Raw genomic sequence first — 26,654 nt, 5'->3', positions numbered from 1 at the left:
TTGAACCGTCATGCTAACACATCATCATAGCAAGCGTCTAAACTTATTCTGGATGAAGCACTTCAGCTTCTCAAAAAAATCTCTGGGGGCTCATACAACTTTGCGCCTATTCAATGGAAAAACTACAAGCACTTAATGAAAGACCAACACACAAAGAAGGCGGAGAACAAAAAAGCATGCCAGAAACACCGTCAGTGTAACTCTTCTATTTTACAGGGTCATTTGTTTTATCACCACCACCTGGCTGTGGTGTCACACTTTCGTACACAACAGTGATTTTATCTGTACGACGGATGTGCCCCATATAATGGCTTTCGTCCTCGTGATCATCACCTATCTGCAAGATGCTATCCTGGCTGCCAATGTCTGCAATCATCATATTGCCTTTACTTTTCCGGTGTCCAGATCGCTTGCTGCTCCACTTGTTAGACTCGGGCAATTGGGTACTGCTCTCTTTGTACTGATATCCGCCGGTACTTCTCAGACTGCGCTTTCCGAGAATTATTTCGAGAAGCGGTTGTAGCGTGGGGATACATGAGGCTAGGATCACGACGTTTGATTCGATACTGCCGGGAGATTGTCAATATCCGGAATTGCTGCTCAATAAGGGCTTGGTGTCACGAAGTAACACATGGTGGCTTACCTTGTCCATATCACAAGGTCGGCCGTGGCATCTGCTATAGTGTCAGTGAACATCCGGCCTTAGTACAGTTTTGCATCAAGAACAACTCACATGTCGTATCGCTGAGATCGGCAAGACCTGGTAGCTGCATGCACTTGATGATTGCCATTGCACAAGCGCTATAGCCTTGTTTCTTAGCTAATACTGATGACGATGAGCTTCTTGAGTTCTTGCTTACACTGCACTCAGACCCAGCGCTGCACACAACGCCAATCGTTTCCGCATCGACATATGAAGCTTTAGTAAGATGACTGTCGGATAAATTGCCAAATACAGATCCGTAAAGGCAGATATGGCTATCGTTGTTTAAGCTAGACTTATCTTTCTATTGAATCATACTCGCACATACCTCCAGTGAAGATGGCATAGTCCACAAGGATCCACGAGCTCCGGCAACTCGCGCCCTTTGACAGAAGGGACGTGTCCCAAAGAGCTTTCGCTGGATCGCACATGGTAAAGAGCACCAAGATGCAAATACACGACACCAGTGCCACAAACCCCGTCAATCCCCATTAAATCGCGCGTTGTATCGTTGTCGGATTCAGAAAACGGCTCAGCAGGGCAGCCACGGCTAATTTGGGTAAGGCGAAGGAGATTATGCCCAAGGCGAAGTTGATATAGTTGACTAGCAGAACGAGTTCTAGTCTATCTGCTATGACGACTGCATGTTTTCCGTAACCTAGAGCGACGTCGACCGTGGTTACTACAGAATATGATATGCTGAAAAACTAACAGCCGTCAGAATGTACAACAAAAAGAACAACTGTGGCAGTCGGACCTGAGAAATAGTATAATCGACTTACCATTGACGTTGCGATCAACCAGTCGTCTGCACCTGGGTTGCGCAAGACTTTGATACGGATGAAGAGCCTGGCTGCCACAGCTAGAATTGCAAGACTAGTCATGGTCCAAAAGACAGCCAATATTCGTGGGCCCTTAGTCTGGTGGGCATATTCCGAAGATACAGCAGTCATCGCTCCGTGTCCAACATCCACAGCTGTGCGTTGGCGTGAAGTAGTCGAATGTCACAAACATCAGAAGGTCCAACGCTGATATGATTCCAGCAAAACGTGCTCACTGGGCTACTTGGGCTATCCAGAGGCCCAACTTAAGGGGTTTACGTACAGTTCTTTCATTGTACTCTAACATAATTTGCTTTTCCCCTAGTGTCAATTAGTCCACTAGCTGTGCAACAGAATCCCTGTCACTTCCAGGCCGGTTACGGACCATCTCGTGCATCCGAAGTCGCCGCAGAGTTTCGTCGAGAATCCCTTGCTCTCCAATCTTTATATTATTCTAATTCTAGACTCTAGAGTCGAGACGCCTAGATCCAGAGTGATGTGGACTCATCGAAACATCAACCGGAAATAATATCCATGCTACCACTACCTGAGACATCATGGATGGCACCATCGAGATTGTCCAATTAATCGCTAAGCAAGCAAACCAATAGCAGCACAGGGGGCATGGCACTTCCGCGCATTGTTCAAGAGCGTGGCATCAAATTCAGCCTAGAGCTGAGCCCTGATAAGGAACATGCCCGACATTCCAGGGTTCAAGAGACGTTCCGTGTTGGAAAGAGCAGGAGACGGTCATTGCTAGATCGAGATTAGTGGCTTGAACACTAGTCTATTAGTCGAGACAGTTCAAGGAAGGGAATAATCATATGAAAGAACAGGTCCCAATATAAACCGAGCTTTTTGACCTTCCCACAGTTCCGACTTCCGAACGAGTCTGCCTGGAGTCCGGTTCCACCAGCGACGGCGCCGGCGTCACGCACCATCTGGCACCGTTCTATCCTTAGCGTATACTACAAGGCCTAGTGGATCACGCTGCCTTCTTTGTCCATTTGGACGCTACTGGGCGCAAATTAATTAATAACAGAAGTCGCACCTCTACGATGAAGTATCTCAGCTAATCGGTGATTCTTGAGGTTGCATTTCTTCCTTGAGATAGACGATCAAATGATAGCATCCGTGCGCAACTTGAAAGCGCCCCCAAATACGGATATCAAACCCCCCCCCCCTACAGCAACATTTAAGGCTGAACATCAAGAGTCGCTAGAATTGCTTGTCTGGCCTAGGCGATCCACCATGTTCTTGGCACCGCAGAGTTGCCCAACAGCCAAATACACTGTTGCTACAAGGTCGTACCGTGGTGCTAATATTCAGCCATTTCCTATTTGTTAATGAATCATCCGTCGGATACCCAACTCTAGACTAGTTGCACGAAGGCAGTCCAAAAGTACGATGCAGGCCCGGGCCTATGGATGTTAATGGCGCGAAGTGTGGTGTCATGCGCTATGCAACTATCCCTGCAAGACAGCGGTCCCGTTGGCGCAGTGATAATTAATTGAAAGCAACCTTTGTCCGTCTCAGGGGCACCTCCGCTTTTGTTATTGAGATACGGATGCTCCTGGCAGTACTGGCGCAGTACTACGCTCTCTGAAACCCGTGGCAAGAGTGGGAGTTTCTCGTTTCCCTGATGCCTGCTACCTCTGGTTCAAGATCAAAGAATTTTCCAAACTTCGATTCTGGCGATTGTGGGAGCTATCGGTATCCTCTGCACTTACACGACACCTATCTCGCGAATCCTATCTGGAGTCTGCCTACTGAGATAAATTAGTCTCAGGATACGGCGCAGCACTGGAATTTATAAGAGTGCGCTAATTGCTTTTTGGTGCGAAGCCGTCAGGGCGGGACTCTATCTTATGAGCGGATGCCCATCCCCGAACTCCGTCTCCATATAAGCCAGGCCTATTTATATTGCTATTTCCGTGACCTTGTTAGTGGAAGTGCTGCACTAAGGTACTACACCGTCCAGTCTCGAACACCCACAAAATATCGGCGGGGAGGCTAACATAGCGTTATATTGCCGCTGCTATCTCACTTGTGGGTATCCTCAAAATTGCTTTTCCGTCCTAAATCATCCTGTCTAGTTATCCACTGCGCGAGCTTGTCCAGTGAGAACATGGAGAAAGAGCTCTGTAGGCCCTCTATCTCTCGCCAGTGAATTAAAACGATATGAGCCTGCCTTTTTGTAGCCCGCGTCTTTTGCGGCCTAGCCGTTCCATCGGTATGAACTTCCATCATCTGCCGGGGGCAGTACAAGTATCTAACTAGGGCCATTACTACCCCTCGCCAGGAAGTGGAGTCTATCCAGGCGTCGCCGCTACATTAGCGACTCTACTGCAGGTCACCAGAGTGGGCAGCCTGAAAGTGAGATAAATGACCAGTGGAGGTGGCAGCAGCTAGCTTATCTCTTTGACTTAGCTCCACAGTAGGCACAAAAGACAATAGAGGCTAACTATATTGTTCTAAGCGTCATAAAGGTATTATAGTGCGGGCTATTTTGTAGTGCTATGGAAAAGCGCAAGGCGAGAAGCCTACATAGGCTGCTCGTTTCGTCCGGCTGCCGGACCTTATTAAGTAGATGGCGCCATTCGAACAGACCCCTTACATATTCCCTGTAACTCACCCCGAAGCATACCCCCGATAACTACAGAATGACTTATACGAACGTCTCAACGGTTGTTGAGCAATGTACTAATGGTGATCATACCAACGGATATCATACTAATGGCCACCATACAAATGGCATCCATTCCAATGGCCATGGGCCTTCCAAGTCGGACGTGAACGTGGATACGATTGCCATTTCACCAAATGCACCCGATGCTGTCCCGACTCTCATCGATCAGATCGCATCCCACAAATCCATATCTCTGGAGAATTCGGTGGAAAGGTTAAGGCTACGAGATGCTGCGAGATCCCTGGCTAATGCGCTGGAGACCCCGCGAGAGGCGATTGTCAGGCAGTGCTGGACTACGGTAAGTCCTGTCTGTTACGTGAGAGCTTGGGACGGTATTGTGAGTTGATGTGCATAATTGCTGGGATCTAACAAACGGTTTCTGCTGCAGGCTACTCTGCACGCCGCTATTGAAACGGCTCTAGCTATAGGTGTGTTGAGCGAGTTATCTCGGGACAAGCCAAAGTCCGTTGCAGAGCTTGCAGTGATAACACAGAGTGATCCGGTCTTGTTGTGTAAGTACTTACTGGTTGGTTCAGTTTCATTCGTGGCATGTATTGCGTAGGTAGAGTTGTGTTTTACTTACGCCTCCTAGCGCGCATCATGAAACATCTGGCATCTATGAGCGTAATCACTGAAGCGGGACCTGACGAGTACATCGCGACGAACCTCTCGACCACACTAAGTGTCGAACGATATGGAGATGCTTTCCCCGCACTGTGAGTGACACCAAGGCGCCCGTAGACTGGTTACTAACGTTGATGTCAATCCCCAGCTCGGCTTGGTTATACCCAGGTATCTACGCTATCCCTGCCTTTCTTAAACAGACTGGATTCCGCAATCCAACTGATCCCACCAAGTCCCCATTCCAGCTGGGACAGCGAGTCGACGAACACTTCTTCGAATGTGTGCAAAAGAACCCTACCCTTAACAAACAATTCGGCAACCACATGTCGGTGTACCATCAGGGACGACCTAGCTGGATGGACAAAGGCTTCTACCCAGTCCAGGAACGGTTAATTAAGGGTACCGAACTGAGCGAGAAGGACGTCTTCTTGGTTGATGTGGGTGGTAGCACCGGGCACGATGTATCTGAATTCCGTCGGAAGTGGCCAGAGGTGTCTGGGCGCCTTGTGGTGCAGGATCTGCCTCAGGTTATAGAAACTGTGAGGGACTTGCATGTATCCATTGACCCAATGGCGCATGATTTCTTTACGGAGCAGCCGGTGAAAGGTATGTCTATGAAACATTTACTCTGATAATTTGAAGATCTGGGCTGATAAGGTTCAGGAGCACGCGTGTACTATATGCATTCGGTTCTACATGACTGGCCTGACGATGTGTGCGGTCAGATCCTGTCCAACCTTATCCCAGCCATGAAACCAGGGTACAGTAAGCTGTTGATCAACGAGTATGTTGTCCCCAGTCTCGACGCGCATTTCGAGACGACTAGCCTTGACATGATCATGATGTCAATTGCCTCGGGGGAACGGACGGAGAAGCACTGGACTACGTTGATTGAATCTGTGGGGTTGAAGGTAGTCAAGATCTGGACGGTGGAAAAGGGAGTGGAAAGCTTGATAGAATGCGAATTGGCGTGAACTTAGAAAAGTCCCGAGGGCAACTTGTCCGCAATGCAGAAGAAGTCAATATTAGGACCATGACTCCGCTTTAGCCGTACATTTTTGTCAAACACTTTATCTCGAGAATGGATGTTGATAAGGAATTCCACCAACCGTCCAGTGAGAAAGACAGGAATGGACGATAGGCGGACTGATAACGGAGCTGACGCCAGGGTGGATCCCCGGAGTGGATAAGCGCACGGAAGAAGACACCGGGTGTCACGCAAATGCAGGGCAGAAGACATGGAGGGGGTCCTGAGCGTGGGTAGTTAGACTAGGTATGCTTTTAGGTAACCATGGGCAGGATGGTAGCAAGCAAACGGCGGATCATGACAGGCTTCCAGAAGACGAGGAGAAAAAGCATCGAAGGTCTTAAAACAAATTCAATGGAATCGATCAGCAACCCCGCCACGTGACTCCCCCAGACCCGCCCTGGATGAGCCCCACCCGATTGCCCATTATCGGCCAATCACAGCTATGCCGAGCAAAGCAATTCGAGTTTCCCGCCTTTTCTCCTCTTCATGTCTGGCATTTCTCCTCCTCCTTCTCCTCTTTCTTCTTTCCGTCTTCTTCATTCTCCTCTCCAATCGTTCTGTCCGTGGGTAGATCATGTCCTGATCTGACCTTATGCTCTCTCCCTCAGATCTCTCGGATAAGAGATGACGAATTAGCGAGTCTCCGGACCCTTGGATCTGTGTCGATGTTTCGGCGATGACCTCCGCAGCGCACAGCAGTCATTCACCCGCCGGGAATGGGGTGACTAAGCGCAAGTCAGGTACGCTCTGCAATGTCTATGAAGGACTTGGCATATATCTGCTATTCTTCTCCTGGTTCTAATGAAAATTCCCCTCTAGGCTCCGCAGCCTGCGTCCACTGCCATCGGCGCAAAGTCCGATGCGATGCCCGCATCGTCGGCCTCCCATGCTCCAATTGCCGTTCCGCGGGAAAGACCGACTGTCGGATTCACGAAAAGAAGAAGCGTCTGGCGGTGCGATCAATCCTCGACCCCGTTCCGATCCGCTGTCGACCACCTCCTGCTTCTTCTGAGCCTACACACAGACACTCTCTGCCTCTCACGGCTACAACCCCACCTGACGCTTTCACCACCACCTTTCGCGGCGTCCAACCGGAAGTGACAACACCTGTCGCACATCCCGCATCAAGTCTTCATAATCTTCATCAAACGCTTAATCATAATGTTAATCACCACCCTCCCCATAATGGCGCCGGGTCAGCTGCAGAATCTCCGACATATAACCGTCCCGCGGGCCAGGATGTCTCGGCCGAATCGGACTCCCACGCGGATTTGGAGAAACGACTAGTGAAGCTCATCGATGAGGAAGAATCGGGCAGTCGGGAGATTCGTCGGGGTGTGCGAGCTATATACGTGGGCCATGAGCTGTCGAACATGTCTTTCTTGATCCGTCAGCAACGCGACAAGGATGACGACGTCTATCACTTTGCAGGCAATGAGATTCCGCGACGACAGTTAAGGACCGGCCATGATCAGCTCCTCATGGATGCTCTCACTTTGCCTGAACCGGCCCTAGCAGATGAACTGGTGCAAGCTTACTTTGACCACGTCAACCCAGGGTATCCTATCATTGACGAGGACTTGTTCATGGCGCAGTATCGCAACCGGGACCCTGCTGATCCTCCCCCGATATTGCTGCTACAAGCGATTCTGCTAGTGGGAGCCCATGTCACTCGTCCCAAAGCGGAACGCGATGCCCTCAAGGATATTTTCTTCCGTCGTGCCAAGTGGCTGTTTGATTCACGTATTGAGCGTAATCGCGATATCCTGGTGCAAGCTGCTCTACTTTTGACTTGGCACTCGGATGGTGCCGACGATGATGTCGCAGCGAATGCGCACTACTGGGTGGGTGTAGCTGCCAGGATTGCTACTGGCCTCGGAATGCACCGAAATCCTATCTCTAGCCGGTTTGTCTCCCGTGATCGCCGGATGTGGAGGAGGCTATGGCACATTATAGTGCAATTCGACGTTATGGTATCACTTTCGTATGGTCGACCGCAGGCAATGTAAGCAGATAGCCCCCTCCTTACCCTCCCGATCGGCCGCTGACTGCTTCCGACAACAGAAACCTAGAAGACTCCGACGTGTCTCCATTGACAATCTCTGACTTCGAGGGCTGCGGACCTCGTGTCCAATCCGACTACGTGATCCATTTCACTGAGCTCTCAGTAATGATCTCGTACATCGTTCGAAGCCGCTTCGGACTACGAGTGAGCGCAGAGCGTCGCAAAGCCGTCCTCCTAGAAGCCGACGAAGCCCTCGCCAATTGGTCCCTGAAGCTGCCCGATAAACTACGTCTCCGAGCGTCCGACATGGACCCCTGGTCCGCCATGCTCCATCTCACCTACAACAACTTCCTGATCCTCCTCCACCGCCCACACCCCCGAGCATCCGCCTACTCAGATGACTACGGCCCGCACGATGCCGAAATCTGCAGCGCAGCCGCAGGAGTCATCACCTCCATCTTCGAAGAACTCCGATTAAACGACCGCCTCAAGTTCCTCTGGTACTCCGGCGTCCACACCCTCTTCACAGCCATGATCCAAGTCCGCGTCGAACTCCGCTTCTCCAACCCCGTCCTAGCAATCAACGCCCTCCGCCGCTTCGACTCAGCCTCCTACTCCCTCCGCGAACTAGCAAGCTATTGGTTCCACGCAAACACCATCCTCCGCCTCTTCGAAGACTCCAGACGCCTCCAAGAAGACCTCCGAATGGCCACCAGCGAACGACCACCCCGCCGCTTCAGCAACCCTCAAGACCAACTCAAAACAACCCTACACTCCACCACCACTTCCACCTCCGCACCCACAGCAATGCAGACACCAAGACCCCCCAACCCAACCCCGACAGACCGCCCTCTTCCCTTCGAAGTCCCCACCCCAGACTCCTCCACGAACCACCTCCCAACAAGCCCTCACCACAGCCACCCTCAACCTCAATCTCAGCCCCAACAACATCACCATCTAGACGCCTGGATCCCCCCACCTCCGCCATCCGCCACCATGACCCCCGTCGTCGACGCCATCGACGCCGACGCGCCCCGCGAATCTCTCGACTGGCGCCAACTCTTCTCCTTCACGGATCTGGACCAGCCCGTGCTGCCTATGGCCATGGAAGGGCTACCAGAGTTAGAGGATGAATGGCGTCAGATCTACTGGCAAGAGACTCCGATGTCAGATCTTCTGTTAGATGGGGGGTGGATGCATGGATAAATTTCACATCATACCCCACGTGCGTGGAACGTGCGGTTGGGTTCTCTGTTGATTTAGCGAGTCGTGGTATCTTTCTCTGGTTGCTTAGATTGGCATTTCATTACTATGATGATGACTATGATGATGACCTTTTGTGTTTGATTTTTTCCTTCTTCTTTCTTTCTATCGTCCCGTTGTTTATATGGTGGATAGCTCGTTTTTGTTGAGTACGTAATAAGGGGGTTCAGCGTTACACAGCGTGAGCCATTCATGAACTATTGTCTGTCGTACAGGATTTATCTAGCGGTAACTTAAGACTTGGCTTCTACGGTTAAAATGCAACCACGTGATTTTTTTCTGTCAGGGGACAGTGAAGTCCAATCCGTGTTCTATTTGTCAGGTTCCTGTCTTCTTCTTCTGAACAGTATCCCATACTCTGCATAAACAATGACAAAGACACACAATAATAGATACTCAACTCAGACAATAATTACATGTAACTGGCCCAAGCAAAGAGGTGGGGTACCCTTTTCTCTGGTCACCATAACGCGCAGATAAATATTGGTACTCGTAAGCATGAGAATATATGGCAGCCTCTCTCTTGGTTGGCTTGATGTTGAGAGGTTTGCTTTGGTTATATGAAGGTGACTGAGGCGCCAAGTGGGCCTGGCAGGTCGGCTGGTGCTCTAGCCGATTGTAGAAGAGAAAATGAAGAATCAGAAGCAAAAACAAACCAAATCAGTAAAACTATCTCTCGGCTCCGTTAATCCTGTCGTATTGCTTGATTCGTATTCGTTCCGTTAATATCCCGTAAGTAACCCATCGTATCGTACCGCTTTATTAGGATTGCTGTACAGGGAGTAACATCCGGGAACGTTCGTCGTTTGGGCCTGTGATCCCAGCCGCTTTTCATGCTGGAGACGAGGGGCATCTAGCCTCTGTGGGTGTGAGGTGAGGCTGATGTTCGATTCTCTTCTTGTTCGATTCCGAAGAAGACCCTTGCTGTGGGATAGTCGTCAAGTCCAGCGGATGGTTCTCCCGCACAATAGCATACTAATAAGATTCACCAGCGGTGCCGTTGTGCGGCTGGCCGACCATCGGGGGGTAGCCATAAGCGGAAGTGTCCTGCTCAGACGGGTCCAAGCTTTGGTTCATGATATTGTTGGCGCTGTCAGCAGCATCAGGAAACCCTGCACCTGGTGCCATTGGACGGCCACCAGGACCGGCAGGTCCCGGGGCCCCTACGGGCGCGCCAGCACCATATCCACTGCTTGTTGGACGGTTCTGGTGCTCGCCTCTGGCGGATTGGGTCTAGAGGAATCATTAGCGTCCGGATACGTCATGAAACTCAATGTCGCCTGTTACGAAAAAGAGGCAACATGATTAGGGACGTTGCACAGGTCTCACCTCGCGATACTTGGACAGGTAAATCTTAAGGGCCTCTGCATAGTTTTCAAAGCCGAGGGAGGTCATGGCGAATAGAATGTCCTCCCCGTTAACGGTCTTGCGCTTTTCTTGCTGGCATTTCTCGGAGGCTACGGACAAATGTGCGAGACTCCGTCAGTGAAAGAGCTTGTAGAGCAGGTGTGGTCGCACCAACCTTCGCTAGTGATGAATGAGATAAACTCGCTCACACACTCTTGCATACACTCCTTGGCCTCCTTTGCGATTTTGGCATTTTCAGGCAAAGCCAGCTTCATGATGCGGGCCACTTGATTTGCAACATTAGTATCCTAATTTGGTATCAACTGTGATAAATGCGGGAGTCGCAAGCATAGATGAAAGTGATCAGGCGTCTTTTACTTCCAGACATTGGGGGGGAGTATGCGAGCTTCTATGATGGGTAATGTGCGAGCAACCAGAAGACGAACGATAAAAGGGCCAAGGTAGGCTGTATCCGAGCCATGAAAATCCAAGTCACAAAAAATTATACAGAAGAGCCGGCGGATATGATCAGATAAAGCAACTAGGGGGTGGTTGAAGGGGGGGGTGGGTGAACCACCATAGTAGGGCAAGAGGCGGTTGACCAGCAGATAAACGTAAGGTACGCGCAAATCAGAAAAAGAGAAAGCTGCAAGGGAACGTAACTAACCATTTGCAATTGGTAGCCATCTATCCTGCTCCTTCACCTCGAACTCTCCCTGACCCTGCGCCTGAGTGTCTTGTTGTTCCTTATCCATTTGTTCCTGGTCTTCACCCGATTGAACTTCGGGTTCCACCTCCGGTTCCTTCGAGGGAGAGGTCGACGACATGATTTTTAGCTGTTCTGAGAACGTGCAGAGATACTGGATTTAGAACGGGGGCTTGTCTCTAACTGCTCTGTTGGCAAACCACGTCAGAGCTGCGTGCAGCACGCGGTGGATTCTCGATCTCGCGCGCTATGATACAGCCGCGCCAAGGACAACGAGGGTGCGTCTGGCTGGGCAGCGATTCGCTTCACGACAGCCTGAACGGGGAAAGACGGGCGTAGTTGCGCGTGTGGGGGATTGGCAATGCTTCTGCGATAGTCCTGCTTTAGCGTCGTGAGCAAGGACCGGCGGGATCTATTATTCGACGAGGAGGGTGGAGGGGGGGTTGTGGTCGCAGCAGGCGTTTCTGTTTGTTATTGTTTCTAAAGTACTTTAAATCTGTCTTGCCTGTCTGTTCTTGAGATTTCCTGCGCGTTTCTTTTTCGTATGTCTTTTTTCTCTTTTTTGTTTTATTTTCTTTCTTCTTCTAAATGGAAGGATCTGATTTGATTAGCCAGTGAAGAGGATACAGCACCCAGAAACCTGGAAACTCTTTTTTGGGCAAGCCCCTGTGGCTCTGTGTGGAGGGAGTTTAGAGGGGGCGCGCGCGCGACTGCAGGAGTGGTCACGTCAGCAAGCCATGCGCACTTGACAGTTTCCAGCGCGGAAGATCTGGGAACAGTCGGGGCGGGATGTGACGCGGGTAATGCAACACGGAAGTAACCGTGGGTCAGACTGGCAGTGTGGCACGTTGCGCAGCTGGGAAAAGCAGCAAAACCAACAATTAAAGAGGGAGCGACCGACCAGGCGATTGGATCAAATTCCGGTGGCCCACGACGCTGGGGATGGATGGGGCGTGTTGAGTTATTGGCTTACCGTCCAGTAGAGAGCAGGCAAATGGTCGTAGGGCAGGTATTACTGGGGACGGCCGCGATGCGCGCAGCAATCAATTGGCGAACCAGAAGTCCCTGGCAAGGCGAGCAACGATCACTGGTTGTTGCGAGAAAGTCCCCCGACACCAATGAGATCGAACGGAGATCTAGATATAAATGGTGTTTCTCCAACGGAGAGGACTCGATGGATGAAACTGATGATGATGCTGGATCTAATGGAATCGCGATTGATGAGCGTTGATTGCTTGCTTGCTCAGTCAAGAGAATGATGAGGAAGAAAGAGAAGAGGAAGAGAGAGAGAGAGCGAGAGACAGAAAGAACGAGGAACCGCGCGACGCTGCTGATGGCCTCAGGACTCTATTACGCTTTCCTTACGCGGTATCCTTAGGTATTGGTCTGTTTTCGGAAAGGTGCAGACACTGAACGGCGGGTGAGGGGAGATGAGGGGGGTCACAATACGGTATTACACGTGATGTCGGCCTGACATCGTCATCATCAAGTTTGTCGGTGATGCACCATGCGATCTACAATGGGATACATCTTCTCGAGTCACTCTGTCGCGAATATACTACAGAGCGTCTGAAAGATAGTGACTTTCAGACATGGCTATCTCCGAGCTCATCCGTCTTCAGTGTAAACTCCCCCAGAAGCGAGGCTATGGCCCCCGCTGTTCTGTATCCTGCATCTATCTGATCTGACATACCATAAGCTTGCACTATGGGCAATTTCTGGAACGATCTACAATCTAAATCCTTAGCAAATTGGAGTAAGAGGCGTTGAAGCCCTGGCTGACACTGCATAGTCAAATGTACCAAGGTCATGCATAGGCGTAGAATCCCGCCTGGAGTGTGGACCGGATAGCAGGTGTCATATCAGGCATCAATGTATAATCCTTCGATCTTGGACTCAAGACGTCAAACAAAGCAGTCGAGGATGACTGCATAAAAGCCGTCCAGAAACAAGTAATAGCTACTGTTCACACCACCTTGCGAAGCCCTTTCCTCAGGTGAACAGCCTACTTTATGGTTGCCATCAGGCGAGATTGCTAAGTGGAACCTCTGCAGCCCAACGCTCAGAAGATGGTGGGGATAAGGATAAAGGCATCCACCAAGTACTTCATTTACGTTATCAATAAATTTGCCGATTCATACCCAACAGTAACCAGCATTGCTTGTTGAACTATAAAAGTTACAACGAGGGAAGGATCTTAGCCCAGTACTCAGGAGCCATGACCGCCAAGTATCACATCACAATCACTTATCTACTGCCTGAGGCGATCATGAAGCAGCCAGTAAAAAACGCTATAGGCGTCCTTGTGCCTGGACAATGTGATCAGTAGAGTCGATCAAACTTGGGCGAAGCAAGCAGCCTTAATCCGGTCGGCTGCAGCTTAGACGCCTTGTCCCACTGAGGCCAACTCATCCGAGCCACACCATCCTCTTCGATGCATAAGCGCTTCGAGCGAATTGGTCAATATACGCGCCCTGCAAAACCCGCCTGGAAGCCAGACCTGGGTAAATAGAAGGAGAGATCGCTGAAGAAGAAGCAAAGGAAAGTTCAACACCGAGAAATATTAACGATCACTACTACTAGTTACCATATACATCAACCGTTATCTTCCCGACCAGCATTATCAAACAAAAGCTTAATGTCTCACATCTCGCATTTCAGACTGATGAAATCTTCCTTGACCCCGGCACTGCTCATTAGGCACGAGTGCATCGGAGGCCGCAGCTGTCTGTGATAGATGGCCGGTCCCTGTCGATTTGCCTCATTCCTATTATCGATGACGTGTGGAACTTCTAATCCTTTGTCTCACCCGGCTTTGGGTACAGTCATAGTCACAATCATGGTAGTTTGGGGATTGCAAGGCATCACTGAAGCGCAAACAAACGGCTCACCGGACATTTGTTTTTAACGCCGTGATGGCATTTCTTCTAACTCCGAGATATATAGTACCGTTTTGAGTTCATCATTTCCACTTCTGGCTTTCAGGGTTTAATTCTAGTGGTGTGTGCTGTTCTCAGGCCTGCTGTGCTGGCTTGTCTTCATATTACAGTAGTAGAGTATATACTATAGCGTACTACTAGTGGGTGTCCATGACTGAACAGGACGGAGTGACTGAGCCCACGTCGTCGATATGTTGAGCATGGCAAGGTGGTTGCTGAAGTAGTACTTGCTACTTACTACTTCTACTGGTTGACTATGACAGGCGAGCTACATTTATCACTACAGTAGGAGACAAATGTGGTAAAGAGCACAGGAACATTTTCATTTTAGACCCCAACATATGGGGGAACCGGCCACTCCTAGGCCTCAGCAACATACCAAGCATTTACATAGAAGGCAAGAAGAAGACATGATAGCGAAGGGAAGAAATGCTGAAAACGGAGAGCTAGAAATGGACCGGGTATGTATGAACATGCATGTATGTAATGTGAGGAACTATGAATGGTCAAGTAGGCGTTGGTTTCCCGCTGGTAGTCTCCTCCCAAGGGTTGGTTGGCTTGCTTGCTTCCATCCTCCCTCCTAGTACAATAATTGGGTTGATAAAATAAAATTAGATGGGCGGTCTGAAAGGTTACTGTAAGGCGAATATAAGGATTCATGAAAGTAAGGCCCTGGTTACCGTTCACGGCTCGGTCCAGTCTACCTGGTCTGTTACAGGATCAGAGCCATCCTTGGCATACGTGATACGGAGACGAAGGCGGAGCTTAGGTGGGAGGGCCTGCAGGACATTAGTCAAAGGCAATTAGAAAAGGCGCGGTTGGTTTTGACTTACCCCAGTTAGTGCTGCAACTTTGAGCATCTGGATACCTTCGTCGCCAGCATCGAGATCAGCCTTGTTGATCGCGCTTAGCTGTAGTTTCTGACTCTTGGGCACGGCTGCTTGCAATCCAACATTGGAGAAGCGGCCAAAGCTTGAATTGTTGCGGAAACGAGCCTGAATCTGCGCACTTCCACCGCTACCACGTTGGACTTGAAGGGCAAGGGAGAGGTCGTTCTTGTTAAAGGCCGTATGAGCAGGAGTCGCCGACGGCGCAGGAGTGGGTGCGGGCGAGGCAGAAGAGCTCAAGCCTGCTAGAAGATCCAAGCCTGAAGATGCAGGCTCCGCAGGTTTGGGAGAGGGCGTGCTTCCATTAGTGTTGAACAAGTCCATGATAGCGCTGGTATTGGTGGATCCTGCTGCCTTCTGCGCAGGTTGGGGAGAAGGTGACGATAAGCTGGAATCGCCGCCGAGGATATCGGCCAAGAGATCAGCCGTATTTTGGGAACCGTTGGTAGTCGGGCTGGTCGGTGGAGCATCGCCGCCCATGAGGTCCAGGAGCATGTCCTGCTCAGCCTGCTTGGCAGGCTTCTTGGATTTGTCTTTCAGGATTTTGCTTTGACGCTTCTTGGTCGGTGCACCCAAGACTCTTTGTTCTTCACGTATCTCAGGCGGGGGCATGCGTTCGAGAACTCCACGACGAATCTGGTCATAGCCGAACAGGTTGACGTACTCGACAGCCCGCTGTTGAATCTCAACACTCAGGTCGGCAGTCCGGCTGCTGAGGAAGCGACGGAGCCGCTCAACCTGTGCTGGATCAGACATGCGCACGGTAAGCTTCATAGAGGCCGTAGTGATGTATTCCACCACTGTTTGCGTGGCGTATGTGCTATTGAGGATGTTGGTGAACAGGTCAACGATGTCGCTCTCTTTGACCTCTTTAACTAGCTCCTCTTCCTCATATTGACCACCTTGGAGAAGGTTATCACCGTACTCGCCAATGACCCAGGTAGCAGCAAGGGTAAGGCCTTCTTGGGAGATGTCTTCTTTCAATGAGAGATAAAGCTTCTGCACCGAGTAGGTCTGCAGCTCTGGTGTGGTGGCTATGAGGCGAACAAAGGACGAGAGTATCTGCTCCTTAACATAGGCACCAGCAAGCTTGAGTACTCGCAGAATAGTGTCAACGTGCCAGCGTTTGTTGGGGGCATATCGGTCAGCAGCGATACCAATTTGAGTCGTCATGGCTGGCTTGAACTCGTTGTCGGCAACTTCCAGGAAAGCGAGCAGCTCTCGAACAAGAACACGCACATTACTCTCATTGATCAACATGAAGCTGAGATCAAGGGCACGTCTTCTTATACTGATATCCGGGTCACGGAGACACTCCAGAATGGTGTTGCGGTGCCGCTGGACGGCATTGGGCTCAATTGCAACAACTTTGTTCAGCGTGTTGAGAGCAACGTAACGAATATTGTTGTCCTTGTTGGTCAGGAACTTTCCAAGAATGTTAACACCTAGCACTCTCAATCCTGAATCAGCTTCGATGTCGAGAATGGTCAGGACAGCCTCGTAGAGAATAGCGTTGCCGACGTTCTTCGTCGAATCCGTGTTAGTGGCCACCTGGGCCAGAATGTCGTTGATCATTTCGCTGGTCGCCGCATCCCCTCTTCCTAGTACTCTGAGAAGGCGCAGTATCTTCACTTGGAGGAAGGGATCGGTGATACCGGAGACATCATGTTCGGGAGCGTATCCCGAGGTGGTCAACCCCTTTAGGGAGCGCACAAGACCACCGGCCAACGGCCGGAACATCTCGATCACCCCCTCCTGGCCTTCTTCCGCCTCCTCAGCTTCACACATGTCAATCGCGAGTGTTAAACCGCACAGCAGAACACCATGGTTCCTGTCTGACAGAAGAGTCTTTGCCTTCTCCAGGAAATGCTCCTGCAGGTCGGGAACCTTGCGACATACACGCATAGCACACAGTGCCGCCTTCCTCCGAATATAGGGATTTGCAGTAGACATTAGGTTTTCGACTTCGGGGAAAAGGTCTCGAGACATTTCGACGGAGGCGATATTGCCCAGGGCGCACAGGGCCAAGCCGACGATATATTGGTTGGAGTGATTAAGGTCACTGCAAAACATTAGCTAGGAGACCCTAAGCCGACCTTGAATACAGACTCACTTCTTCAATGAGTTTGTTACCAGCGTCAAAACTTCTTGGTTCTCATCCAGTAACAGCATCGTCCCCAAGTATCCCAGGCGCTTGTCGGCGAAACGGTGGGAGGCCAGTAGCTTCAGACATTCGATTTGACCAAAGTGTGTCCGTTCACCGAGGGTGAATAAATACAGAAGCTTAGCCACATTGTTTCTCCTGTGCAAATAAATGAGAAGCTGGTTCGAGTGTTGCTAGAGGTTGGCGGTGTCAATGCTAACCGGATGCCCGAATCATGGCTCTCTTCCCTAAACGACGCACGGATGGCCGCACTCTCCTTTTGGATGACTGCTCGTTCATCGGCGATTGTCTTGGCCGAACGCACGTTCCGGATAAACTGCTTGACTGTATATAAGAGGCGGGAGAGGGGGCGACAGTTAGCGATCGAATTCCGGGGACAGGGGCATGGGAGCAGTATAGCAATGTGGGGGAGGGTTCAACACAAGGACACCTACGGGATGCCATGGCGGCCACAAGGACCCCCGGATGGGGAGGTGAGAAGAAGGGAGAGGATTGACGTGAAGGGGAGGGTCGGAGAAAAAGAACGGATGCGAAGAGACCAGTCTGCGCAATCCGGGGGTCGGTGATATGGAGGATATAATAACGACGGGGTCAGGGAGTAATGATCGGATGCAGCAGCAGCAACGCGGCGGTGGTCAGTCGTCGAGAGCCTCGCCCGTCCTTTGCGTGTTGGCCGGCTTGGCATCCCTCAAGGGCGGCCAGCTCGTCACGTGCTGGTACAGTGATCTTAATCACGGATAGTTAAAGCTACAACAGCGAGTAAATTATTTTTATCACTCCTTATGTAGCTCTAAGGGGTTGTTGAAAATGCCTTGGAGGGTGAATAATGATAGTAAACGGGAGATGAAGGTATATAGAAGAAGAAAAATATAGCAAAAGTGGGGACTAGTGACGATGGACAAAAAATATAAAAAAGAAATTGGATAGCATGTCCTGGTTTCGATCCAGGGACCTCCGGGTTATGAGCCCGGCGCTCTTCCCCTGAGCTAACATGCTTGGGTTGTTAATATGCCCAGCCATTTTACATATTATATACCTTACTTAACCTTGGCTACTGTCCCACTTACCAGCATATGAGGCACTCGAGGAAAATGTCAATCACACGGTAGGATATGTATATAATGCAATACAGGATGAGCACGCTAAAGTCTGATCAGATCACTTCCTACTAGTAGGCTGGTCATACTTATGCGGACATAGAAGGTATATAATAAGGCTACTACGTTAGAGAACAGTAGCTAAATTTCATCTCATGCGCCCGATACTTTTACCACCAGCAACACAAAGGGTGCTCTCAGAGCACCAGATATCCTATTGAGCAGAGACATCAGACAATACATCGGTAGAGGATTGGCCGAGTCGTCTACTTCCCATCACCTGGCGGTGTGAATCAAACAATGAACATAAATATGTTTATCCGCTTATAGAGTACTGAACCTGGCGGTGAGGTGCAACCAACCGAGCCCGATAGTATATCTGTGTCATGGCCCACAGAACCGAAAGTCCAACAGATCGACACGAGCACCTGGCATCCAGCTTTCGTTCCCAACGCAAATAATATTACGGAACATAGCATGTCAACTATTTTTGTGTCTTCGCTGAACCGTGGATCTCTGCTGCTCCAGTATGAGCGTATAACTCAAGACAGTGAACAGTAGCAACTAACGGACAAACATTCACCCAAGCCGTCCTCACTGGAGCTCTTCCACGTCAGCCGATGGATCCTTGTAAGCTTATCAATTAACGATACCATCGGATACGAAGGAAGTCCGAAGAGACGAATCAGCCTGCTGTAAGACATGCAATCAATCAGTCAATCGTTACAATCTTTCAGGCTTCCCCCATGCTCATAGCATGCTTGGGGGTCATCCCATCACAAACTTCCCCAGAAAACAAACGAGAGCATCTGCTAATGATCGGACTCTTCTGGAAGAAACACAATCGATCGCAAACCACCACCACCTGTCATCTATAGTGGGGTAGATAGTAATAAAACAAACACGTGCTTTTTTCTCACGGAACACCGGTCCCAACACTGGATCTTCCGCCATGCTGCTTCACTACTGGCTCTCAGTCCGGGTCGGCAAACCATGGATCGAGTCCCTCTTTCAGTCTTCACTATTTGTCCCGCAGCCCCTCCGAGGGACCCGGAATGATCACAATGAGTATGGTGCCTGTGCCCGCGGAGTGAAAGCTTCCCAGTTCCCAGCATAACTCCTCAGTAGTTAGCATAGTCTCTCTCTTAGGACAGCTTGACCAACTAACTAATTGTCTCTCCTCGCCCGTATTACTGATGATCGTAAATTGACATATGTCCTCTTTGCTGCCGCTTTGCATCCTCATACATGATACGTATCTAGTTACCTGCCTGTTAGGAGCTTAACCCTTCCAAAACATATAATCCTTGGATTCGCCAAACTGTTCTTTACAACCCTTGTCTAAATTAGCAATATACAAGAGACACAAGATCCATACCTGCATGACCCCAACAAACAAACCTTGCAAATAATCGATCGATCACCCACCACTCATTCATTCATCCATCCAACGAACCAAACCAAACCAAACCAACCAACCCCGCCTTCAGAATCTTCGTTGCCTGTCTACCTGCCTGCTCTCTCGGTCTAAATCCGCAAAAGACCCCGAAAACACCATAACACGCAGCCAGCCCCAGCGGACCACCAGCCAGCCAGGTTGTTATTGCCTAAACCAAAAACCAGGCAGAAAAGAGAAAGAAAGAGGAAATTTGATTCTTCCCATTTGATCTAACTATCCATCTATCTATTTATCTAGTGGCGTACAGGGGGTGTGTGTATGTCAGTGGCTGTTCGTCAATTAGAAAAAAGACACGGACCACTTCCATTTCATTAGTCTCCGTTTGCAACCACGCTTTCCCTGCGTGACAGTGAGGGAAAAGGGAGAAATGAGCACAGAGTCAATGAAAACCTCACTCCGACGCCACGCAGACCAGGAGGATTTGGATTTCTGTAATCCTGAACCTTACAAACGACGAGGGTCTTTCTTCGGCCATGTAACTGGCTACTACAATAGTAGTAATGATAAACAGACTACTACTAGTACTACGGAGAAAAGCCACGATGAGTCCTGGTCCATAAAGAAGTTTCTCAGTCGGCATGTTAGTCGTCGATATCGTGTTCCGGAACGCGAGCCGAACCGGCTGAGAAAGAGGTTTACTCAGTAATGAGATAAGATGAAATGAAATTAAGATATGGGAATGGGGTGAATGTATCTATTTATTTTATCACTTTGCACATGATTTGGTTCTGGTTATCATTATCCTTGCCGTTATAACCATTGTTATTGTTCTTGTTCGGGGCGTTCATAGTATATTAATTATATTGCTATGCTGCAATGGTTCACTTCGAAGGCTAGAACAAATCGTATTCCCTCCTATGCTTATTGGCGTTGATGTTGAAATGGGGCATGCCACTAGATACGACACAGTACCATTATTCCCACGGATTCCGCTCGAAGACCAACCGCGGAATGGTTGGTGGGTATTAGGTATCTATCGGCACCCGCAGGAAAATTTCCTCCCACGTTATTTTGTTTCTTTTATTGGACTATCATGTACGCTTATCAGTGGATGGTGTCCTTCCACCTAATGTCACGATCATCATGTCTGTCCCAAGGATCAATTGAATGAACGAATGGGTCAGGAACTCGGAGCTCATATTATTTTTTTATTGCATGGCTTTTTTCTCCCATTATTACCAATCTTCTATTTTGCTTAGCCCATTTTCATCCATGGCTCCTCTTCTTTTATTTTTATCTGTTTCCACGTCGGATCTTGGCGTTGGTACTATCCCCATCGCAACCGTATCTCTCTAATGAACTGAACTCCGGTGTTATCCCGACAGATATTGACTGAATTATATTGGGCACAGGAAAGCCGTCGGACATGGGGCACACGCCATATGGGACCAGATTATGGAGTCAGTCCCTCCCAACAACAACGTGGCGCGCACGTCCGTTAGAGACTAATGGGTCTGGTTGAATCTAGACTTCTTTTCATGTCTCACTTTGTCCGTAGTTCGGATGGTGGACTTGACTTTAGTGTGGAACGACGTCGACCGAGCTCGAGTCCATCCAGTTAATCGTCCATCTGGATGCCTTTTATTGATGCCACATGTAATGCGGGTAGTTGCCTGTGTAGGTAGTTCGTAGTAAATGAGTATAGTGAATATGCGAACAACAAAGTGAAGCATCAGAAGATGATAATGATAACAGTAACTTCGTGGTCAGTTTTCGTAGAAAGCACTGATGCATGCATGCATACACGCACACAGAAAATGTAAGTATTCGGTGCTCTGTCTGCCTGCCTGCCTGCCAGCTCAATCCGACGTGGTGCCTTACAACAGCTCCCGGGCTTCACGTTAGCTCCATGCCAAGGGTACCAAAACAAGATTTTTTCCGTCTTTCTTTCAACGTCTGTTGGAAATAGACTGGACTGGCTGGATTGCTGGCAGTTGACTTTGGATTTGATGCTTGGACGTTATAGCATGTATGTGTGTGTATGTATGTAGATGAAAATGTCTGGTTGCCTTGACAGTTGGACATGTCATATCGGGTCTGTGATTTGGTCGACATTGGCGATGCGCATCTTAAATTGTAGCTGCGTCTGGTTGTTGGATTTATGGTGTGGGCGCCTCGTGCTGGTGGTCTAGGTATTGAAATGGCTGGATTTTTCCTGGGGGTGTGGTGCGGTCGTCCATGGTTTTGGTCATGACTCTGTTGTCAAATTGGTATCTTTCCGTGGTATTCCGATGATGCATATGTCGGGATGAGTGGTTGTATAGTTTTTCATATGAAGGATAAAGGGTTGGTTGATGCTGCAAAGCTGTGTTATATCATGATTTCGATACTATATATAGACATTGATTCGACAGCATGATGCAGTTGACAAAGGTCTGTTCGCGGTCATCACAAGCTCAGATGTTGGGTATTATAGTAAGGAACTAGGACATGCACTATTATGGGATGTGTAGACTAGTTAGACATCATATAGTGTGAACTAACATGATGCGATATTGGGCAGAATTTTCCCGGCAGTAGAAGGCTACTACACCGGCGTGTTGAGTTGTATATTGGCTGTCGCCAGGGCAATTGATTAGAAACCCATGCAGGATGTTTATAGTACTTGAGAAAAGAGGGTAAAAGAATTTGCGACGCAAGGTTGAAGTACTAGTACTACTCTTCTGTATGGAGTGCAGAGTGCATGGACGTATTGAATGCAGTGCTGATTCTACACTGCATGTACTTGCGGATTGGAATGGACATTTATATTGCAGTGCATTAGTTGCTGCACGGTATCTTCTCAGCCATACACAATCATGATATATACTCCGTTGCCTATGACACTTCGGCGACACTGCAAAATATTTATTCGGTAGTCCAGCATGTAACACAAAATGGGCAGGGTAACGCACCCGGCTATCCTAATAAGTTGGGGAGTCAGGTACCAGAATTGGTTGGATACACAACGGCTTCTTAATGTTAGGGAGACCCACACCCCCTCCTAGAAGGGAAATTAATCCGCCTATCAATAAGAGCGTTTATACCGAGAGTGTTCGGTGATAATTTACTAGTGACTGAATGATAATTACGAAAACCCACATCTGGATGCTCCATATGGCCGATGGAGCATGACATGCATAGGCAGCGGAGCGCATGACTAGTTATCTATCTAGAACGAGGGGGACGCCGGACTAGACAAAACAGACTACTAGTACCAAGAAAACTCTGGGCGTCCTGTGCGTTTGATTAGAGCTGCTCTAAAACCATGGTACCGGGAGTGTTGGCTACCTTTCCCTGCCTAGCCGAATGCTGTACAGAGTTAAGCCACGCTGAAGTCTCCGAGTAAAACCCCATTAACAAGGGCCGACGGCCACCTGCTCTCGCCTCCGTACATGCAAGGCAGGAAAAGCTAGCCGCCACTTGTGCACGCCCAATCTCTTTCCAGCGGATGTTAGTCAGACGGAATGTCTCACTCCTTCTTCCATCTCGTGCCTCTCGTGAGACAGAGATCTAGCCGGGTCTCTAAGTAATCAGGAACACTGGTCCACTGATTTGCGCTGGATGACCCTTAAAACCAATGTGTATCATCGCGAGGGGCTGATGGGCCGAACTCAACGGACGAAGATACGAGTGGACGAAATGACAACCTTGAGACTAGTATGAGCGCATCGGTGACTACTTTGTAGTAGTCTGATGATGCACCGGGCTAGCAGATGTCATGACAATCGCAGGCTCTAACCAGCACGAGATAGGTAACGATGAGAGAGATCGTTAATGTTTACCCGAATAGGGTAACTTGATAGGATGCCAGCAACATTGTGTAGTAATTGAATAGTATCTAGGTCAATAGTAGAATTGCGCGACTGTTCTGCGCTCTTCCTAATCCAATGCAGCACGCGCGTAAGTGGGCTCGCATGGGCCTGACTTCGGCATTTCCGGTCGAGTACGAACTAATGATTGAAGACTCGAGTGGGCTAGACACTAACTCGCTTGTTCCTAGTTGGTTTGTAGGGAGAGTCGGGGCCGAGTAAGTAATCTGCAAGGACCAAAGTAAACAAGAGGAGATTATTTCCGTTGCCGGGGTTTGGCGTGGTGGATGACTCAGGTCACTCAAACCCAGGACAGTCGAGCCGCTCATCGCAGCTGACTAGAGTGAGCCACTGACGCAGTTCGATTCTGTCCAGGCCTGCGGACTTGCCCATTTCGAATATATGACCGGATCAAAACCACAGTGATCGACGGACATCGCACTGACTGAAGTTTTGTGGTGTTCAACCTTTGGACCCTAAGGTTCTTTAGTCGGAAAAAAATGGCCCCACTGTAATTGCGAGCAGCAGCTCCCTAACTGACAATGGGTATTCGACCGTTACGGTTTACGTTATTGTGATGGGTGCTGCACGCTTTGGCCAATGCATACTCGACCTGTCAATGGCTGTCAAAATTGTCAATTTATTAGCTTGTGGCCAGCGGAAATTGGATGGGCTGGGAGCGGGAAGTTAAACATGAACTCCCATCGTGGTGCTCCATAGTCCATACACCCCTGTAAGATGTGGGCGGTACCTGACTAAGTAAATTGTGTGAGAGTGGTTTTCAGGTGATGGAGGAGCGCAAAATGGTGAAAAGTTAGCCAATTCCAGACCGATGGAGGTAGTTTAGTACTTTGTAGCAGGTGAGTAAGACATTGCTGAGTACTAGGCTTACTCCATACGATCAACCAGCAGTGATACCTATTGGATACCGATGGTCATGTACCGATCCCTAGCTGCCAGAGTAGCATCGAACACAACCCACTCACCTAACTAAGTACACTGTATCTCTCTCTGCTGGTCTGGATCTCTGATCGTATCGACTGGTAAAATTATCATCGGCTCTAACACACTCGGCTGAAGCCAAGCTAAGATTTTCGTATCGCGGTTATGGCTCCTGGGGACGGTGACTCCCCACCCCAAGAAGCCCGTTGGACCGTCATTTCGCCCCTCTAAGCATTCCTCATGTCGCGAGGATGGGGCCCAACTGCTTAGCTAAGGCCCGGGCGCGGGACTTGAAAATCTTTCATCGTGCTTACTGTAATTTGGAAGTGCGATCGCTTAGATACTGCGAAGCCACCATGTAGGCATGAGGAGTAATCATGCATGCTCTCAGTATTCCAGGGTACTTTGTGAATGAGGAGCGGTTATTGCCGTCGGTAAGATGAGCGGGGGTATTGAGCGTGCATCCGGCTCATGTAGGTAGGTTTGGAAAGGTCTTGCACGGTACTTTCCGCGGTTGTGATTACTTCTAGATACAGGTCATGTCGAGCTCACTGAATATATATGTCATAGGCGCGCGCCCTCGATAGTAACCAGAGGAGCCTTCCTTGGCATCGGCCGAAAAGGCTAAGGAGCAGCTGCCTAACACATTCTCAAAAGCTTCCTCTCTCTTATCACGATAAACTCAATTCCGATCAGGCTGCATGGATCTCGTATGTGAGAGTCGTCGGAAGAGTAAGCTTTAGCATGACATCATGGGCGATAAATTTTGTCCTAATTAGCAGATCTCGTGAAGTTAAGTAAGAATGATCTCGAAAGAATAACAGTATCTGCCTAAGTATGTTCTAGGAGATAATATGATCTTCAAGGGAGAAAACGCCTTGCCTCCTGCCCCGAAGGCGCCCCCCCTCCCCGGGAGGAGCTGAGGCTGTATTGATTGGCGCCTTGTTTTGAGGTGGTACTGACCGAGCTCGCACATACCGAGTGTGCTGTAAAGTGGGCTGCGTCGTGCAGTAACAATATCCGGATAAATTACTAGCTGCTGTGGTTTAGTTCGGTTTCTAAGTATGGAGTGTGGAGTACGGCAGATACCATGGGTCATTCACTGGCTAGGCACTCCCTAAGGCAGGTACCAATGAAGTTGCCCCTAGTTTCTGGTAACAATAATCGGATTGGGCTGCAATCTGGCAGTTTAGGTGCCACTAGTGGTCTTTTCTCCACATTTGGAAGAAATTTTTTCGACAATCGATTTTTGTGTCTTTCAGGTTTCCCGCATGATCTCTCTCCTGAATAGGAACCAACTAGACTAGATGTGTATTAAATGATAACCACACAGAAGGGGAAAAAAGAAAGAAAACATAAAACGGGTTTCTGTTGGAGAGTTGGGAGGCGGCATCTGCAGGTATGTGCTGGACATTTCTCCTTCTAGACACCCTAAAATGGGACGGACCTCTATCCAGTAGAGAGACGAAGGAACATCTTGGTGGGTAAGGGAAAAGAAAGGGGAGGGAGGGGGTTGTTAATTAGAAGAACGGGTTGATGCATATAATCCATCACCTGAACAGCAGCGCAAAAAGACAGAGACAGAAGAGAGAGAGAGAGAGCTGTATGTATGGAGTAAGTATGTAAGTAGTAAGTAAGTTCGTAACGAACTAATCTCCTTCTGTTAATAATAAAATAACAATAATAATAAAATAATCAGAAAATATAACGGAAAAAATCAAGCGTCCCGGTGGTGGATTTGGACTGGTTCCAAGTGGTTCTGCTGTGACGGCCGGCCCCGGGGAGGGTCGACGGTGTGTAACCACTAACCAACCGACGAGATCCCCTGGTTCAGAAACGGGCGGGTTTGTTTGTGTCTCGGCCCTCTCAGTCCCTCGCTCTCGACTTTTGACCGTTTTGTCTACTAGTGAGTAAGTGAGTAAGTAAGTGAGTAAGTAAAGTAATAGTAAGTTGGTACTAGTCGGTAAACTAGGAGGTAGGCAGAATAGCTTTGCTTTGCTTTGCTTCTCTTCTGGCTGTCAAGTAGGAAAAACCGCTGCCAGATAGGCAGGTTGTCGGTCCTCGTTGGGCTCATCACCTGGTACTTGCTTGCTTACCTTTCTGCTCGTCTCGTCTCGCTCGTTACTTACCATCCATCTCTCGCTTTCTACATCTTCGTCGTCTTGTCTCCCTTTCTCCTCTCCTCCC

General features: G+C 49.3%; 14 protein-coding genes and 1 non-coding gene across 15 annotated transcripts; 8 read left to right on the top strand and 7 right to left on the bottom strand.

Annotated features, from left to right (window-relative positions):
* Window positions 1–205: 205 nt before the first annotated feature.
* On the bottom strand, window positions 206–1,656 carry An01g02660 (uncharacterized protein; the record flags this gene model as incomplete). The annotated part of the gene is made up of 5 exons (XM_059746563.1): window positions 206–566; window positions 644–674; window positions 734–978; window positions 1,032–1,327; window positions 1,486–1,656. 5 exons carry the CDS (start codon window positions 1,654–1,656, stop codon window positions 206–208), a joined length of 1,104 nt encoding a protein of 367 aa, XP_059603130.1.
* A 492-nt stretch (window positions 1,657–2,148) lies between these two features.
* Window positions 2,149–3,965, top strand: An01g02650 (uncharacterized protein; the record flags this gene model as incomplete). The annotated part of the gene is made up of 7 exons (XM_059746557.1): window positions 2,149–2,273; window positions 2,398–2,487; window positions 2,616–2,839; window positions 3,061–3,150; window positions 3,232–3,284; window positions 3,377–3,489; window positions 3,845–3,965. The coding sequence occupies 7 exons, from the start codon at window positions 2,149–2,151 to the stop codon at window positions 3,963–3,965; spliced, it is 816 nt and encodes a 271-aa protein (XP_059603129.1).
* A 222-nt stretch (window positions 3,966–4,187) lies between these two features.
* Window positions 4,188–5,811, top strand: An01g02640 (uncharacterized protein; the record flags this gene model as incomplete). Its single annotated transcript, XM_001388663.3, has 5 exons — window positions 4,188–4,511; window positions 4,602–4,725; window positions 4,806–4,929; window positions 4,986–5,443; window positions 5,501–5,811. 5 exons carry the CDS (start codon window positions 4,188–4,190, stop codon window positions 5,809–5,811), a joined length of 1,341 nt encoding a protein of 446 aa, XP_001388700.1.
* Window positions 5,812–6,619: 808 nt separating this feature from the next.
* Window positions 6,620–9,078, top strand: An01g02630 (uncharacterized protein; the record flags this gene model as incomplete). The annotated part of the gene is made up of 2 exons (XM_001388662.3): window positions 6,620–7,872; window positions 7,932–9,078. 2 exons carry the CDS (start codon window positions 6,620–6,622, stop codon window positions 9,076–9,078), a joined length of 2,400 nt encoding a protein of 799 aa, XP_001388699.3.
* Window positions 9,079–10,110: 1,032 nt separating this feature from the next.
* Window positions 10,111–11,309, bottom strand: An01g02620 (uncharacterized protein; the record flags this gene model as incomplete). Its single annotated transcript, XM_003188479.2, has 4 exons — window positions 10,111–10,368; window positions 10,465–10,592; window positions 10,658–10,768; window positions 11,150–11,309. 4 exons carry the CDS (start codon window positions 11,307–11,309, stop codon window positions 10,111–10,113), a joined length of 657 nt encoding a protein of 218 aa, XP_003188527.1.
* An 825-nt stretch (window positions 11,310–12,134) lies between these two features.
* Window positions 12,135–13,517, top strand: An01g02610 (uncharacterized protein; the record flags this gene model as incomplete). The annotated part of the gene is made up of 5 exons (XM_059746534.1): window positions 12,135–12,414; window positions 12,462–12,572; window positions 12,624–12,847; window positions 13,215–13,289; window positions 13,377–13,517. 5 exons carry the CDS (start codon window positions 12,135–12,137, stop codon window positions 13,515–13,517), a joined length of 831 nt encoding a protein of 276 aa, XP_059603128.1.
* A 1,293-nt stretch (window positions 13,518–14,810) lies between these two features.
* On the bottom strand, window positions 14,811–17,622 carry An01g02600 (uncharacterized protein; the record flags this gene model as incomplete). The annotated part of the gene is made up of 5 exons (XM_059746523.1): window positions 14,811–14,906; window positions 14,961–17,076; window positions 17,128–17,316; window positions 17,379–17,502; window positions 17,601–17,622. 5 exons carry the CDS (start codon window positions 17,620–17,622, stop codon window positions 14,811–14,813), a joined length of 2,547 nt encoding a protein of 848 aa, XP_059603127.1.
* A 123-nt stretch (window positions 17,623–17,745) lies between these two features.
* Window positions 17,746–17,919, top strand: An01g02590 (hypothetical protein; the record flags this gene model as incomplete). Its single annotated transcript, XM_059746517.1, has 1 exon — window positions 17,746–17,919. The coding sequence occupies one exon, from the start codon at window positions 17,746–17,748 to the stop codon at window positions 17,917–17,919; it is 174 nt and encodes a 57-aa protein (XP_059603126.1).
* A 183-nt stretch (window positions 17,920–18,102) lies between these two features.
* Window positions 18,103–18,174, bottom strand: tRNA-Met (CAT). The gene has a single exon. It is a non-coding gene; the product is annotated as a tRNA-Met (tRNA).
* Window positions 18,175–18,489: 315 nt separating this feature from the next.
* Window positions 18,490–19,390, bottom strand: An01g02570 (uncharacterized protein; the record flags this gene model as incomplete). The annotated part of the gene is made up of 6 exons (XM_059746508.1): window positions 18,490–18,555; window positions 18,638–18,714; window positions 18,783–18,872; window positions 18,929–18,965; window positions 19,077–19,104; window positions 19,203–19,390. 6 exons carry the CDS (start codon window positions 19,388–19,390, stop codon window positions 18,490–18,492), a joined length of 486 nt encoding a protein of 161 aa, XP_059603125.1.
* Window positions 19,391–20,125: 735 nt separating this feature from the next.
* An01g02560 (uncharacterized protein) lies at window positions 20,126–21,407 on the bottom strand (the record flags this gene model as incomplete). The annotated part of the gene is made up of 2 exons (XM_059746499.1): window positions 20,126–20,356; window positions 21,222–21,407. The coding sequence occupies 2 exons, from the start codon at window positions 21,405–21,407 to the stop codon at window positions 20,126–20,128; spliced, it is 417 nt and encodes a 138-aa protein (XP_059603124.1).
* Window positions 21,408–21,835: 428 nt separating this feature from the next.
* On the top strand, window positions 21,836–22,313 carry An01g02550 (uncharacterized protein; the record flags this gene model as incomplete). Its single annotated transcript, XM_059746491.1, has 3 exons — window positions 21,836–21,895; window positions 22,089–22,141; window positions 22,238–22,313. The coding sequence occupies 3 exons, from the start codon at window positions 21,836–21,838 to the stop codon at window positions 22,311–22,313; spliced, it is 189 nt and encodes a 62-aa protein (XP_059603123.1).
* A 649-nt stretch (window positions 22,314–22,962) lies between these two features.
* On the bottom strand, window positions 22,963–23,918 carry An01g02540 (uncharacterized protein; the record flags this gene model as incomplete). Its single annotated transcript, XM_059746489.1, has 2 exons — window positions 22,963–23,191; window positions 23,833–23,918. 2 exons carry the CDS (start codon window positions 23,916–23,918, stop codon window positions 22,963–22,965), a joined length of 315 nt encoding a protein of 104 aa, XP_059603122.1.
* Window positions 23,919–24,144: 226 nt separating this feature from the next.
* On the top strand, window positions 24,145–24,478 carry An01g02530 (hypothetical protein; the record flags this gene model as incomplete). Its single annotated transcript, XM_059746483.1, has 3 exons — window positions 24,145–24,211; window positions 24,311–24,363; window positions 24,386–24,478. 3 exons carry the CDS (start codon window positions 24,145–24,147, stop codon window positions 24,476–24,478), a joined length of 213 nt encoding a protein of 70 aa, XP_059603121.1.
* Window positions 24,479–26,072: 1,594 nt separating this feature from the next.
* On the top strand, window positions 26,073–26,513 carry An01g02520 (hypothetical protein; the record flags this gene model as incomplete). Its single annotated transcript, XM_059746481.1, has 4 exons — window positions 26,073–26,085; window positions 26,167–26,377; window positions 26,408–26,412; window positions 26,494–26,513. 4 exons carry the CDS (start codon window positions 26,073–26,075, stop codon window positions 26,511–26,513), a joined length of 249 nt encoding a protein of 82 aa, XP_059603120.1.
* Between the last annotated feature and the right edge of the window lie 141 nt (window positions 26,514–26,654).

This window comes from Aspergillus niger (genome assembly GCF_000002855.4).
Source record: "Aspergillus niger supercontig An01".
NCBI lineage: Eukaryota > Fungi > Ascomycota > Eurotiomycetes > Eurotiales > Aspergillaceae > Aspergillus > Aspergillus niger.
This window is presented reverse-complemented; position numbering and strand designations above follow the sequence as displayed.